Genomic DNA, 17,410 nt, shown 5'->3' on the forward strand with positions numbered 1-17,410 from the left:
CACATATTCTAGGGTAACTTGGATTAACACATAGGATAGTTTTTATCCCGGAAATCCCACGGGAACGGGAACTATGCGGGTTTTCCTTTGCAAACGCGGGCGAAGCCGCGGGTGGAAATCTAGTATACATATAAAAATATTGCATATATTGGGATGACAATATAACATGATGTTAGTTTAGGTTGATGATTGATAGAAATTGGATGAGGTCAAACATGTAAAAATGAATACATTAGACCTGCAAATGAGTCTTCATAGAATACACCCCAGCCTCCAGTATAGCGTGTACCCCTCGAATCGCCTGCCAATGCATATACACATACCTGCATTTATTATATGCAATCTCGACCCTGACTCACAGCCAGGTTCTCATTGGGTAGCTATTCATATCAACCACGAAAGAGTTGGAGAATATTTTGATTCCTTTGGACGTAAACCGATTAGAGTAATAGCGGAATTTTTAAGAAGAAATTGTCGCATGTGGGACTATAATACTGCTAGAATTCAGGATATCTATTCCACGTTTTGTGGAGAGTATTGCGTGGTATATTTGTACTACAAGTTCCGAGGCCTGAGATTGGAAGATTTCCTTACAAATTTTTCGTATGACTCACCAAGAAATGATATGACACTTGTTAAATTGTATTGTAGTGTAATGCGGGTGTAAATAAAGAAATAATATATGGAAATAATATGTTTTATTTTCAATCAACTCTTTTACAATCCTTGTCCTGCCGTAACAAAGTTCGATACATCAGATTACCCGGAAAAACAATTAGGTTAGGTTAGACTTTGATAAACAACGCCAGAAGCGAATCGCTTTTTTAAAAAAGCAACAATTAGGTTAGGTTAGGTTAGACTTTGATAAACAACGCACGAGCCGAGCGAGCAAAGCGAGCGTGCCGCGGCAGCGGCCGGCGAGTGCCAGAAGCGAATCGCTTTTTAAAAAAGCAACAATTATAATAATATAGTAGGATAATATATAAATATAGGATTTTAGACGTATTTTTTCTTGAATATAATAATACATCGTTTGGTTAGAATAGCGAGGTAGGTCGTAACAAAGAAGTTTAATACAAAAGCAGTGATAAGCGAGGTGCACAATGAGTAATAGATATGAACGCCGATAGATAATAGGAAAAGGCAAACAACCGGTGGGTCATTAGCGTCCCATTAATGACCCATCGATTAACTCTTATCTAATTGATATTTGATAAGAGTTAATCGATCTGCACACCTCAGCTATCTTTGGAACCGTGCATCCTATCGCTTCGGGAGTGAGTGCTATCGACTCAGCGTGGCCGCTTTAGTGGGAAAAGAGTCCAAACTTTTTTTTTTTTTTTTTTTTTTTTTTTTTTTTTAGTCGGGGTTTTCAATCAAGTCACGTCCTCACCGTACCATAAAGTGAGGCAGCATAGAGTGAGGCAGTACCCGGGAATCCATACTACTTACGCTAAATCGATTAGGCCGCCACTCGCGCGGCGATTCTAGTATCGTCCTATCCCATCGAAGTAAATCGTTTAACTAATGTGTTTTAGCTTTTTCTTACATATGCCCATTGAGTTACCGTGTACTACGTACTAGAGAGGCCATCGAAAGAAAGTAATGAAACTGTCAATCAATCAATCTTTATGTCCCGTTGCATCGATCCATTTTTCTTTTATGTTCGGGTTACTTGGAAAACTGAAAAAACAAACATAGTCTAAGCAATAAGGAGTTTTCTTAAAAAACTCCCAAGATGACACTTTAACTAATGGCGTCCATGTCATAATATTTATTTTTACTACCTTTGTATTAAAATACTTAAAAGTTCTAGGTCAAGTCGTATTAAATGATAAAAAAAATCTATGCCTTTTTTTCTGAAAAATTGCTCCTTCAAATTATCATTTTTCTGTTCGATTATAAAATCGATTAGAATCGAGAACTGTTGCATCAAATGAACATCACTAACCACAAAATTGGACAGAAAAATGAGAACAGAAAAATGAGAAGACGCTATTCATTGCTTGTTATCATACGACGCGATCTTTACCGTGCCAAGTAAAAGCCGCAATGTATTCCGAATCATTCCGTATGGTTTGGTATCCGTGTTTGTCACGATCGTTTTCCACAGATATTCTTTATTTGATTTTAAAATAAATAGTGCATATTCTGATTAGAAAATTACTTACCGGTGGAAGGAAACATCTCCGATAACTCGGCCAATCACAGCTGTGGAGTTTCTACAGTTTATAACGGCGCAATTCGGCATTTTACTTTATTCAGCTTCACGTCTTTCCTTGGCGAACTGCAAGCGCGGACTGAGTGTAGGCCAGCGTCAAGTAAGGTTCATAAACTTAGTTTGGACACGGGAAGTATATACACTCGCTTAGTCTATCTTGATACATGTCTGTGTGCTCATTACAACCGTATTTTACGATAATAATTCGTATAAAATCACAAATACCTAGGTATTTACCTTCTCGATTTCGTGACTGTTTTAGATTTAGAAAATACTACTTAAATATTTTCATTCACTTTTTGATAAAAATGTGAATGGCGCTTAAGATTTTTACTTTCGAGCACGTTAATTCCATACTAAACGCGGACCCCCTCACCTCTTACCTCAGGCCCGAATAGCTGAATTTTCGCTGACCGCCTAACCCCCCTTAAGTGGTTTAGGAGTCCATTGAGGACAAACATTGTGACACGAGATTTATATATATATATATATATTAAGATAATTATTTGTCACCGTCTCCCTAAATTTTATGTGAATTTGCATTAATATTCTGAAACATTCACACATACAATCAAAATGGAACTTTGGTATATGATTTATTGGGTCTTTTTCTTTCCATGTACAAGACAGTTACGTAATTGTAACATTTTCGCTCGATTCATTTTTTATTCAAAAATTATGCCTTTTTTAAGGATTATTACCACTTTTGCGTGAAGGAGTAACAATTAACGTAAACATACAATCTTTCGCTCATAATATTATATTAGTATGATATTAATAATTAGCATTACCTTTTCCTCCTCCTACAATAATGCCTGTAGGACCATTCAAGTTATCAATCCATCCCGGAAAGGGTTCTTTTAACGATGCTGTCACTGTCGACAAATAAAGTAAATAAATAAATATAAAAGTTGATAATTGTCTGGTATTGAAACCTTAACAAAGTTGAGAAATTATTGAAACATTGAAACAACAGAAATGAGCCCTATCCATACTAATTAATTTTTATTATTTTGGTTATGTATATGCTACAGTCAAAACCCTGAACCAGTCAATATCCTTATTGACGGTTATTAAGGTTATTGACTAAGGGCGTCGGTTAATATCCTTATTGACTGATTTTATATGACAAAATCAGTTAATAAGGTTATTGACCGACACCCTTAGTCAATAACCTTATTGACTGATTTAAAGAGCAGACATTCAGTCAATATAGGTTTTAACCAACGTACTGAATAGATTTTAACACTTAAGGTGGATGTTCCGCCCGTCCCTCCATACATTTTTGATCACGACTAAACACTTAACACAGACACTCTTTCTTTAAAACTAATCATTTTATCACTTCTCTACAATGAAATGTGTCCGCGATCGACCTTTTTAATCAATAACTTACATTATTTACTTAGAAAAACAACAGTGAAATACCGGCAAAATTTGACACTTCTACAGTAGTGTGCGTGACTTTTGCCAAGCAAACGAAAGGCGATGTTTAAACATTGACGCGCTAGATGTCGTGCATTCGCGTTCGTTATCTTATAATTATTCTAATAAATCAAAGTTCTATGTGTAATAATTGAGTAATTTCATTTCCAATCGTTCAAAAAAAATAACAATAAAATAAAATAAAACTAATGACCTTAGAAACTATGTTTTTTTTTTGTAAACAATTTATTACTCATTATTGTTGTTTGGTCGTCCGTCGTAGCTGTCTGTAGACTGTATTGTACACTGAAGGTAAATGGTACTGTAGGTACTTTAGTTCGGCGTCGTCGTCGGCTTGATATAAAATTACATTCTTGATTTCATTGACACGCGCTATGATTTGCGCGCGGAATTTCTTGTGTTGTGAATTTATTTTTGTATGCTATGCATTTTAATTGATTCAAATTGCAATATTTCTCTAGTATGCATTTGAGACTATATTGTAAATTGTAATAATTGATCGTGGGTATAGTAATTAATTATTCTAATAACGCAATTAGTAATATATGTATTTTCGGTGGGATTCAAAACAAAAAATTGGCCCGTGATTTTTATGAAATTTCACCACATTGCAAATCACATCAATCATACACATGTATGACGAAAGTGATTAGTATTGTGGCTAACATTGACTCATCACAGTTCATCACTGAAACCAGTGATAAATCAGTACCTATATCATATTGTGTTTGAATATTTTTAAACAATGATATAAGTATACAATTACTAGCGGCCCGCCCCGGCTTCGCCCGTGGTACATATGAAAAATAGATGTTGGCCGATTCTCAGACTTACCCGATATGCACAGAAAATTTCATGAGAATCGGTCCACCCGTTTCGGAGGAGTATGCAGACTAACATTGTGACACGAGAATTTTATATATAAGATTATAAATCGGTGAACTATTAAAGTAATTACAAACTTGCAAACATTAGTAAGATATGCTTTAGCGAATTTTCAGACAGACACACAATTTTATTACTTAGTTTGTTTTAGCAAAGTAGGTACCTACTCCGTTTACGTCGCGCGTCGCGTCGTCGAAAACGGTGCACCCAGAAACAAACATACCTAATTACCTAATTCAGTCACAATCCTTCTTTTGTTCCGTAATTTATTGTAATTTATTCTAATACGATTTTTTTTATTCGTCGACCAGTTCTATCAGGTATAAAAAGATAAAATTGAAATATAATTACTGTATCGACAGCTCGCTCTGAATCGCGCAAGCGAAATTTTTTCGCTACAAAACACATATACAACTTTTCGATATCTTTCATTAGGCCTTCAACGGCCGGCCAGTCGAGTAGACTTGTTTATCGATGGAGGAATTCCACCTTCCTTTTTCCACAGTTGTAACTCCGACGTTATTTGAACAAGCAATTTCTCCTGATAGCTAATAGCAAAACCATATGTTACTTTGTTGTCGTAAATATGTTTTTCACCTTCCTGGTTATTTTCACATCTTCTTATCTTATATATAAAAATGAATCGCAAAATGTGTTGGTAAGCGCATAACTCGAGAACGGGTGGACCGATTTCGATAATTCTTTTTTTATTATATTCCTTGAAGTACGAGGATGGTTCTTATGTAGAGAAAACGTAAACATGTACCACGGGCGAAGCCGGGGCGGACCGCTAGTAATAAATAATAAAATAATAAATAGTGTATTAGATTTGTTATTGTATCTTGTATACGAATTATTCTTACTTGTTGGTTATGAAATGTTCAAATACCTATTGAAATAATTTACTGTTACAAATCATTAGTGTTATTAGTTTTTAGTGAATAGGCATGGATCAGAAATTCAGAATATTATATGCTACTAACTACTCAAATACATACATGTTTTGATAAAAAAAAAACAATAGTGTAATGTAATAAAATAAAACTGCGTTTTATTGTAATCAATTTTGACATTATTTATTTTCCAAAATTAATGATGAATAAAATAGTTTACGCCAACAAATATGTATAACTTTTATTTTTATAACAATCGTTCATACTTCATAACCGTAGCAGGTAGCGTTTTGAGCACCTCACGCAACGTTGCCGCATCGCATGACAGCAGCAATTGCGCGCGACGTTGCCACTCCTATATTATAAACAAACACTATGGATACCTACCTACGCTCGCGAATGCAAATTCGGTGATTTACTAATTATTGATAATCATTGAATTCGTTTTGAAATAGCCTGTACTTTGTAGTATTTAGTGTTAGACATTTATAAAATGTGGTGCTCATTTTTTTTTTGTAATAAATTATCCCGCTAACGCTATTGTATTTTCGTTGTTTTATTTCAAGTGAACACCCATGCAATTTTGTCACGAGCCGCCTCTGGCCTCTGGGTGAAATTAACCAGTCAAATGATTTTTGTTCTAATTGTATTTTGGTAGTAGTTTGTTTAGAATTTACATTACCATTGTTTAATTTTTATTTTGTATTTGCAGTAAAATAAAAAGGTAAAAACTTCATTAGGTATACTGTACGACACCTCGCTCTGAATCGCGCTAGCGAAATTTTTTCGCTACAGAGCACATATACAACTTTCCGACAATCTTCATTGAGGCCGGCCGGCCAATCGAGTAGGTATGTCGAGAAACTTCACTTATTCGATGGAGGTATTCCACCTTCCTTCCTCCACAGTTGTGTGACCCCGACGTGCATTGAACACACAGCTTTCTGATACTAGTAGCTAAAATCAAAACCACAGACATGTCTGTGATCAAAACCATAATAATATTTTTACCTACTATATTTTACTAAAAGTCGAGTGCATCGAAATCGTAAATATGTTTTTCACCTTCCTGGTTTTTTTTCCATAGTAAATAGTGTTTTAGATTTGTTGTTGTATGAATAATTATTCTTACTTGTTGGTTATGAAATGTATATTGAAATAATTTAATTTTACAATTCATTAGTGATATCAGTTTTGAGTGAAAATGCTTGGATCAGCATAATATTATATCATATATGCTACTTCAAATACATGTTTTGATAAAAAAAAACAATAGTGTAATGTAATAAAAATGGTTGCCTGTAAAGTCGGTTTTACGGGCGAAGATTTTACGTGACAACGTCTTTTTCTCGATCATAGTTGAGTGGGAGAGAGACGCAAGGCATTCGGCGGGCCTCTCTCTCGTTCGGTGACTCATCGTAACGTTACCGAGCGTTACACTTTTTCATAAGTGACTCCCAGTCGCAACCTAATTTAAGACGTTGTCACGTCAAAATAAAACTGCGTTTTATTGTAGGTAATCAATTTTGACATTATTTATTTCCCAAAATTACAATAAAATAGTTACGCCAACAATTAATATAACTTTTATTTTTATAACAATCCTACTTCCTACTAATGCGAAAGTTTGTGAGGATGTGTATGTGTGTGTTTCACGTAAATACTACTGAACCGATTACAATGAAATTTAGCACACATATAGAACGTAACTTGGACACATTGAATAGGTTTTATCCCGGAAATCCCAAGGGAACGGGAACTATGCGGGTTTTTTTTTGAAAATGCGGGTGGAAAGCTAATCGTTCATAATAATTATAAACCGTAGCAGGTGGCGTTTTGAAGTTTTGTCTACCTATACAGAAAAATGAAAAACTTGTTTTACATTCACGCCATCTAGAGTTAAATCTTTAACATTTTTGTATACGTCTGTGTGTGTAAACGACCCTGTATGTAATGACAGATGTTAAAAAGCGGTATTTTACCGAATTGGGTGGATTTTAAGGCAATGATATGACATATTTCAATTAAATATAATATTCAGTAACCACCATGACTATTCCTAGGTTTTCCAATTACGCAAAAACTCAAATAAACTAGAAATGTAGAATTCAGCGCCATCTAGCGGGACATTGGCTGGGAACAGACCGTAGCATTCACCTTAAATCTTTCTGTAATGGGCAAGTAAAACAATAGCGAGTTTTACTTGCCCATTACAGAAAGGTTTAAGTGTCAAATTCGCCCCAGAAGGTTAGGTTAGGTTTGAACTGCGACCCTCAGAACCGACTCGCTATTGGTTTACTTGCCCATTACAGAAAGATTTAAGTGTTAAAATTTATTCAGTACGTTGGTTAAAACCTATATTGACTGAATGTCTGCTCTTTAAATCAGTCAATAAGGTTATTGACTAAGGGTGTCGGTCAATAACCTTAATAACCGTCAATAAGGATATTGACTGGTTCTGGGTTTTGACTGTAACATACCTATATAATATAAATATGTAGGTATACCTAATATTTGCATTTTATGGAAATAACTTAAGGAACAAATATGACAAGTAGCTTAATGTTTTGGAAGCATAATTGCCTATTTTTTTACTTTTTAACCGATACAAAAAAACATATGGTTACTTCATAAAATTTTACGGGAACTAATTTTGATTCTTTCCATATACATACCTACATATTGTGGTAGGTATATTTTAAGACATTTAAGAAGAAGAAGTTAAAATAGCTTTAATTTTTAATTTTATTTTGTCTAAGTTATTAATTATTTATATTTGATTATTTTGATACATACCGATAGAAGGCCTCGCCAGCACAATCGGGAATCTTCCATTGTATCCCGCAACCAGTTGTTCGGTTAAACATTTCGTGTAACCGTATGTATTCGGCTCTGGGTATATTAATCTGAAAATATAATTTTATATTTTAAACCCACTTTAAAAGGAGGGTTATATTCAACTACTAGCGGTCCGTCCCGGCTTTGCCCGTGGTACCTACATGTTTAAACTATCCTATCTCTCAACTCTCAAGTTGGATCGAACTGCACATGGTGTGCGAATTTTATTATAATTGGTTAAGTGGTTTAGGAGTCCATTGAGGACAAACATTGTGACACGAGATTTATATATGTCGTGGCCATATCGTAAATTTGCTCATTTCATGAAATGATTGACCATTTCACGAAATGGTCGCATTTCGTGAAATGGCCAATTTAGTTTGGCCACATCATGATGTGGCTTGAGCAGATCAATGATAAGAAATCGTTTCACGATATGGCCAACTAAACGCGCGGTTTTTTCATGAAATGATCAAAATTATTTGATCATATCGTAAAATAGTTACATAGTCTCATTGGTAGAGGCGCTGCAAGCTCTATGTTTATGTGATAAGATGGCGGCCGCTGGCGAAAATTTAATTATTCGCAGTTAAAAAATTCATAATTCGTAATACATAATATGAAGAAAGTCATAGCAAAGAATTTACGACGGTTCGAGTGCTATGGAAAATGTGGATGTCTTATATGAGTATGGCCGCCAAAAATTGTACATTCAAGAAAAAAAATGTCCTTGTCATTTTATATAGCACCAGATTTTTTTATATAGTAATTATGGTAGTTTTTAAATAGTTTCAGCTTCACTATGTTATATTTATCATTATATTAATAATTTAAATTAATTTTGAGTGCCTTTAACAAGCTCAATATTTTTTTTTTGAAATGCTTATTTTCCTTTCCATACTAAAATCATGTGTCCCACTTAGTCATCTCACACTTTGAAGTCACAAAATTATGCAAAAATCTATTGATACCTGTAAAATTTTGGTATTTCTAAATTATTCTGTAAACTTGTGGATAGTTTTAACAAGTTCTAATAAAAATAACATAAAAGAAATTAATATAAAACTCACTTAAAACTATGTCTCACTTTTTTCACGAATGATACTTCACGCACGGTTACCATAAAATAACACCCTAAATAACTAGATATCCAAGCCACAAAAATATTTTTAAGTAGGGGCAACACCGATTTACATGTTGGCCACCCTTTAGAAAAAAAATCGCCATTTTGTTACTGTCAAAGTTAATCGAAAGGTAGTCGGCATTTTTGACCCGCAACATTTTAATGATTTTGAGTGAGAATTATTATTTATTTATTTTTTACATACATAGATTCCTTACAGCTATTTGTATTACAATATTTGTAATTAACTTTAACAAAACAATACGCCAATAAAAAGGAATACCAATAATAAGACAATTAATGTGACAGTAGTTTTACATTAATTATAACAATGACAAAGTGGAAAAAATTAATATCTTATATATAAAATTCTCGTGTCACAATGTTAGTCTGCATACTCCTCCGAAACGGGTGGACCGATTCTCATGAAATTTTCTGTGCATATCGGGTAAGTCTGAGAATCGGCCAACATCTATTTTTCATATGTACCACGGGCGAAGCCGGGGCGGGCCGCTAGTATTATATATTTTTTTTTTGGACATGGTATACAAAAAAGAGGAAAACGTACCCATTATAGAATGTTTGGTATGGATGTGTGAGTGTGTGTACTGTGTGTGTAGTGTATAATGGTGTAGTGTGGTGAGAATGTGTATGGTAAACTAAGAAATTATTGAATTGGTGATGTCTGTTACTGCTTTTTTAAAACTGTTTCGGGAGAGCAAGGTAAGAATACAAATTTACTATATTATTTAAATTATGTGTGTAGCTTTAGTGTTCTAGTAACAAATCAAACTATGCGGCGTCTTATTACTACAATACTTTGGCGAATAAAGGCTTTTTAGGTTATGTCCAACCATATTTTTATTCACGAATGATACCATGTGTTACTATTGTGTTACGTAACATCCGTGAGCGGCTCTATGTATGTTACGGTGTGTTACGATTTCACGACTGTTATTGTACAATATTTGGCGGCCATACTCATATGTATTGAAGAAAAAATGCGTCCTAAATAAAATAATTTAAGACGCATTTTTTCTTTTAGGATATATATTTATATATCCTACTATAGTATTATAATTGTTTGTTTTTTAAAAAGCGATCCGCTTCTGGCACTCGCCGGCCGCTACCGCGGCACGCTCGCTTTGCTCGCTCGGCTCGTGCGTTGTTCATCAAAGTCTAACCTAACCTAACTTTTTTTTTATTGCAAAAACGATTCGCTTATTCGCTGCCGCGGCTCTAACTTACTTAAATGACATTAAACAAGTTTTTAGAATATTCTGAATTTTTTTAATATTTTATGGACTTTATATTTTATACGATCTGGCCAAATGTGGATGGCCAAATCGTGAAACGTTGACGATTTAACGATCTGATCAAACTATGTTGGCCATTTCATGAAATGCGACCATTTCGTGAAATGATCGATCATATCATGAAATGAGCAAATACGACATATATATTAAGATATACGTATAATTAATTTTTGATTATCGCACTAGCTGTTTGTCCTGGTTTTATTCTGATTGACTAAGCAACAAAAAATATACCACATGTTACTCTCTCTAAAAATGGAGCTTCCTTATAAATAATTAATAATGTTAAAAATCGGTTTCGTAGTTTCGGTGTAAAATCGAAAAAAAAAACAAGAACATTAAATCTCTTTTCAATATTAAAAAAAAGACGTGTGGCACTCGGGGACTGCCACGGTAAAGCTATTGCATGCTATGCCTTCAAGCCACACCTCCGTGCCCATCGGAGTGGGGAGCGTGAGGTTTTTCGTTACGGAATTTCTGGATTGGGTCCCCGCGCTCAAGGCCCGCGATAGAAGCTATGCAATAGCTTAAAACTAAAATTCTTCTTCTAATTGTATCTACTTAATTAATGAATTGTTAAGCATTTTCGGTCTTGCTTATGACTCATCAGCAGTTCATGTTTAAAAAATTCATTGAAATTAAGACGTTAATTATATATTAAGAAAACTCTGCCTAAAATACGCACAGGCAGAGTTTTACATTGGAAAATTATTGAGCGTGATTGTGACTAGTTGTTTATTATACATCAATGACTGGACTGCTATAATGTTATCTTCCAAATTACCATGAAATTACCTATATTATTATTTAATGTTTGAATTGTTAGTTAATTGAAACAAAACAAAAAATATGTTTCTATGCTGCATATGATCTGAGAATCTTAGTACAAAAAAAATCATCCAAAAAACATTTGTATGAATTTACTTAGGCTGCATATGCATGAGTAGGTCATCATCCATCCACTTCATACATTCCATCAATTTGAGCGGATCGTGCTTGGCCGGATAGAGCTTTTCTTCCAAAATTTCAATATCCGACCGACAATAAGATGTCGATGTGTGGAGGAACACCTAAAAACAAAAATTAAATAAAGACAAATCTATACTAATATTATAAAGCTGAAGAGTTTGTTTGTTTGTTTGTTTGAACGCGCTAATCTCAGGAAATACTGCTCCGATTTGAAAAATTCTTTCGGTGTTAGATAGCCCATTTATCGAAAAAGGCTATAGGCCATATCATGACGCTAAAAGTTGAAACCAACAGGAGCGCAGCAATGCGGGTGAAACCGCGTGGAACAGCTAGTTAAATATGTAATTAAAATATGTTACGAAAATTGTACAAAAAATTTCTCATATTGAGAAACATAAATTCTACAAAATGCTAATTTTACTCGAAATATTTTGAACTCAACGTTAATAATCAAGTTTTCACTTCTGCCGGCACTCCCGGAGTGCAACCCGTCTTTTTTTTTACTGAAAGTTTTAAAGTGTAACTTCAAATCGCGAGCAGGAAATCTAAAATCAGTAAAATAATACCTCTAGTTTTTTCATCCCTTCAGCCAGCTGTAAGGTTCTCTGTGTTCCAGCTATATTTAGATTGACGGCATCACGTATAAACGAATCAAATCTGAAAAAAAAAGTTATAATAATATACACTTTGGCTAAAGAAACATATTTAAGGTAGGTATGCTAAACATATGTGGTACGTAACAAATTTAAAACATAGGTAATGTTTTAAATTTGTTTGTACCTAATATTGGGACGTACGTACCTACATAATATTGGGACTTATATGTATAAAATGTGAAAAAACGACATTCGTATTTTGATGTGAAACATCATTGTAACATCTATAGGCTCACGTGAAACTGATTTCTGACGTGGCGAATATGATGGTACAGTGCCACAAACTTAACTGACCCGGTGGCAAAAACTGGAACTACGTGCCGCCTTTTTGAAATGTCACATTTTTACAGAATTTTCATACGGAATATTTTGTATAAATAAAAAGTTACTTATTAATGTTAATTTACACCATTGGCAATGACATTATTTTTACCCTTGCATCCGGGGAAATACTATTTAACGGCACTAAAATCGACATCAGTGACACCGTCACCGGGTCAGTTAAGTTTGTGGCACTGTTTAACTGCATATTACTTTAACAAAATAATGTCGATGTTTCACATCTGCCAGGCGTCCCGTGACGGGTCACATTTATTTTTGTGGCTCTGTTTACCTTCAATTATTGTAGACATGTAGCATGTAGATGAGAGCATGTGCTCACAGTAATTACCTATCAGGAAGATAGCTTTGCCCGCGATAACTTTCAACCATTAGGTTTTTTCATTACTAAGAGATTTTTTTAAGAACCGTAACATTATAAATTCATGAGTAGGTACGTACATCAACAAAAAATTGGAGTAATGGGGCATAAGTAATTTTACCGTATAGGCAGATAAAAAAAAATATTTTAATTTATAATACAATTATAATGCGTTTCTAGTATTTTCTAATATGGATCTAAAGTTATTTCTTAGTATTGATGATTAATTATCTAACCCAAATAATGTCTTAGACTATTCCAATGCACTTAAAAGGCATGTACATCTATAATATAATTTAATTTTAAGGGTGTCCTGGTAGAAAAACGTTTACCGGTGCAGTGATTATGTAAATTATAGATACTAACATCGCAAAAAGTGCGGATACACGAAAATAATTATAAACTCCGTTCAAAGTACAATTATGTTAACAATAAGGTAACATACTTGATACTACTTAAAAATAAATTATGTTTTTAACGCATCATTTTTTGCTTATTTTTTGTCTACTCTGTGTAATTTAAAATAAAAAGAATAATTATAACAAACACTACACGGACTGTGTTTATCTTCTAAAAATTGAGATTTGATTTTTTTTTGTTTTTTTTTCAACCCTATACGTTACGCTCAAAGACAGAAAGCGCTAATTGAGCGGAAAAAAGTTTTTGCGTTGCGTTAAAAAATGGTGCGTTGAGGTCAAAGTAAAAGAAAACGGGCTAATGAAAACGCTCATGACGCGTTGTAGCTTGGTTGTAGCAATGAAGAAAAGCCTGGAACTATAGTGAATATTAATTGGTTTATAAATAAACTAGCGACCCGCCCCGGCTTCGCACGGGTGCAATGCTGATACTAAATACACTACAGAAAAACTGTGAACGTTGTATATAAAAAAACATAGCGGCCGGCCGGCCGGTACCGCCGCAAACGCTACGTCCCGCAATTTTTAAATCTGTAATATCTTCGAAAATATTCACTTAAATCATATGGTGTAAAGTGCCATATAGATCTATATTAAATGAACAATGTATTCAAGGTATTTAATTGGTTAAGTATTAATGCTGTATTGGTGAAAATCGCTTCGAAAATTAGCTATTATTTGTCGTAAAAAGTAAATGACAAAAAAATGTTATTGTGGGTTATTCATAAGAGATAGACATATACCATCGCGGACTTTTCTGTAGACCTTTTCAATGTGTATAATACTTAGTACATTATTTTGATAAAACTCGTAGGGTTCAGCCTGCGTTTGCAATATAAGCGGAAACAATGTAATTTTTTACGACATCACATTAGAAACCTCAAAAATAACAGTACTTCTCCACTATTTAATGGATGTTATTATACATATAAACCTTCCTCTTGAATCACTCTATCTATTAAAAAAAACCGCATTAAAATCCGTTGCGTAGTTTCAAAGATTTAAGCGTACAAAGGGACATAGGGACATAGGGACAGGGAAAGCGACTTTGTTTTATACAATGTAGTGAAGTGATAGTGATGATAAATAAATAAAAAAAAAAAAACACTTTATTGCACACACAAAACAAAACAAAATCAAACAAAAATAATACATAAACAATGAAGCGGTACAAATAGGCGGCCTTATCGCTAAGAAGCGATATCTTCCAGGCAACTTTAGGATATAGGAAAAGTATGAAGAAAAATGAATAATTGGATAGTAGAAGGAGCATAGCGAGGCATTATAGAAGGTGCAAATATAAGTAGGAAATAGATAAATAAATCCAAATATTAATACATACCTATATACATAGCAAATGAGGAAAAATAAGGAATAACAGGATGAAAGTAAGTACCTAGTTAAGATAAATAAGAACGGATGAAACATTTAAACGTTAGTTGTGAAGATAATGCTGTTTATGTTACACGATAGGCAAGATTTAATTATTATCTCTATCATTAGTACCATGGACATGTTATAAACAGTTAGACTCACTGCGTTGTAAAAATATATTCATTGAAATTAGCACCTTATCTCATGGCAGTAATGTTCGAAGTCTATTGTATGGTGTACTTGAAAAGTCTGTCATACGTGTCGGTAGAGTTTTGCTTTGGACAATTTTTGGACGTGTTTGTGAGTCTAGTATTTTTTGTACATTATAAGTATGTTCACAGATAATATAATATGGCTGTGCGGCTGAACCCACGGGCAAAATCAAGTATTTCTATAGCTCATGTGTTATTACATATTCTGATGTATAATAATCTAAATTTGAAAGAAAGTTATTTCGTGAAAGAGTAACAAACATAATATATCCATCCACACAAATTTTCATCATCATCATCATCAGCCCATATAGGTACGTTACCACTGCTGGGACTCGGGCCTCCTATGAGGTTATATGCAAACGCATTTATAATATTAGTAGAATTAGTAGAATAGGATACAAATAGTATAGTTAATTGTCCAAATACCTCACACTGGCCGCTATGTGGAACACAATTTGACATTCTCTATGCAATTCTTCTCTATCGTGAGGTGAAATGCCCAGATCTTGAGATTCTATATCACCGGCCACTGGACGTAACTTGTCGAACGCTTTTGGGGATACCTCTCGCAGTTTGTTGAACACCTATAATATTATAATTGTTTATGTTAGGTTCAATAAAACAACCAAAAAAATAGTAGTATTTCATATCTGAAAATTTTGGCTGGCTTATCAGTGGCTGTAAGTGGCTGTCAGCACGGTAAGGTAGACGCATGTTCGAATCCATTCGAGTGATCGAATTTTGTCTATTCTTGAAAAATGATCAAATTCTAATATTTATAAACACAGTTACAGTAACAAGTATTGAAATAGTAAAGAATTCTCCTATAAAAAAAACCTGTGTGATACTGATATACAGGTATACAAGTAAGTAGCTTTTTAATAAATAAGAAATTGTTAAAATTGGTTTAATAGTTTTGTTAAGTTTTGGTAATTTGCATACAAACTAAAGCATTAAATTCGGTTCTGTTAAATGCTCTAAAATTTATTGACATTCAACCCGATATAAATCTTGATCTAATTCCTATCGTGAGATATATAAAATAGTTATCATACCTTTCCATTGATATACTCCTGCAATCTACTATTGACGCTCAATCCCCTCTTCGGCCGCATTAGCAGGTATATGACCTTAACATCAGGACAGCACCTCAAAAGCTTCTCCACCAGCACTTTTCCCATAAACCCCGTTCCCCCCGTGACGAATACCGCCTTGCCAGCGTAGTAGTCCGCTACTCTGACTGACGCCATGTCTGAAAGATAATAAATAAAATTACGAAGTAAGTGAGTAAAAATTACGAAGTGAATAAAAATTACGAAGTAAGTGAGTAAAAATTACGATATTTCATGGTAAGAGAGTAAAAAATAGGAAATTTGATATTCTGTAAGATCTAAGGGTAAAGAAGTAAAAATTACGAGGCTTAATGGTAAGTGTAAGTAAGAAATTTGACGGTAAGTTGGTAAAATCACATGGTAAAGGGTAAGTGAGTAAAAAAATGATGTTTGTGGGTTGCCAGTTATTTATTTTGAAGTGAAACTTCTTTAGGCGCTTTGAGAGTAAAATTTCAAGGTCGCGTCATTGCAATAGCGTCACCTCATGTAGTAAGGCGACGATTTTGGTATCTTTGAATTTTGCCAAAGAAGTTTCACTTCTGACATGTGTGCTCGGCACACCTTTATTCCAACAATACAACATGACATAATGATGCAAATGGCGGCTGTCGGCAAGACACCAATTTAAAGCAGAAAATGCTACAATTTTATATTCGGGAAGAAGGTAATATTACAGGGTACTGGGTAAGTAAGTTAAAATTAGAGGTTTGAGGGAAAGTAAGTTACTCATTTGTATATATTAAGTATATAGTACTAGCGGCCCGCCCCGGCTTCGCCCGTGGTACATATGAAAAATAGATGTTGGCCGATTCTCAGACTTACCCGATATGCACAGAAAATTTCATGAGAATCGGTCCACCCGTTTCGGAGGATGCAGACTAACATTGTGACACGAGAATTTTATATATAAGATTTATTTCAAACAGAAACTTTTACAACACGACATATTATGTAGCCTAGCTGCGTGACTTTCAGCTCGATCGGTCCAGTAATTAGGGCTGCGCGTTGATAGATAATTGTGTTTATTTATACATACTAGGTACATACAGTGTTCAATGTACTAAAGTGAAGTCCCGTGTCCCCAAGTGGGGTAAGGGGCAGATGCATTATCCATACATCTGTTTCACTGATCGATTTTCTTTAGGGACAAGTAGGTGATCAGCCTTCTGTGTCCTGCCAGACCGAGACATTTTTTTTTTCTTCGTCTCCACCGGGAATCGAACCCAGGACCCCTCGGTTCTACGCT

The 17,410-nt window shown here is 34.3% G+C and overlaps 1 protein-coding gene across 1 annotated transcript in view; it reads right to left on the reverse strand.

Annotated features, from left to right (window-relative positions):
- Window positions 1-17,410, reverse strand: part of LOC149475355 (putative fatty acyl-CoA reductase CG5065) — a 41,539-nt gene that overhangs the window by 18,614 nt on the left and 5,515 nt on the right. Inside the window, exons 2-7 of the mRNA XM_089713428.1 lie at window positions 16,108-16,304; window positions 15,479-15,636; window positions 12,258-12,348; window positions 11,647-11,792; window positions 8,242-8,351; window positions 3,013-3,096 (exon numbers count right to left, since the gene is read on the reverse strand). Of these exons, the coding sequence (XP_089569554.1) occupies window positions 3,013-3,096; window positions 8,242-8,351; window positions 11,647-11,792; window positions 12,258-12,348; window positions 15,479-15,636; window positions 16,108-16,302 (784 nt within the window). The 5' untranslated portion in view covers window positions 16,303-16,304. The remainder of the gene's footprint in view (window positions 1-3,012; window positions 3,097-8,241; window positions 8,352-11,646; window positions 11,793-12,257; window positions 12,349-15,478; window positions 15,637-16,107; window positions 16,305-17,410) is intronic.

Source organism: Colias philodice, chromosome 30 (genome assembly GCF_061535455.1).
Source record: "Colias philodice isolate Cphi_HAF_F1 chromosome 30, ilColPhil1 Martin Lab GWU primary, whole genome shotgun sequence".
NCBI classification, from domain to species: Eukaryota; Metazoa; Arthropoda; class Insecta; order Lepidoptera; family Pieridae; genus Colias; species Colias philodice.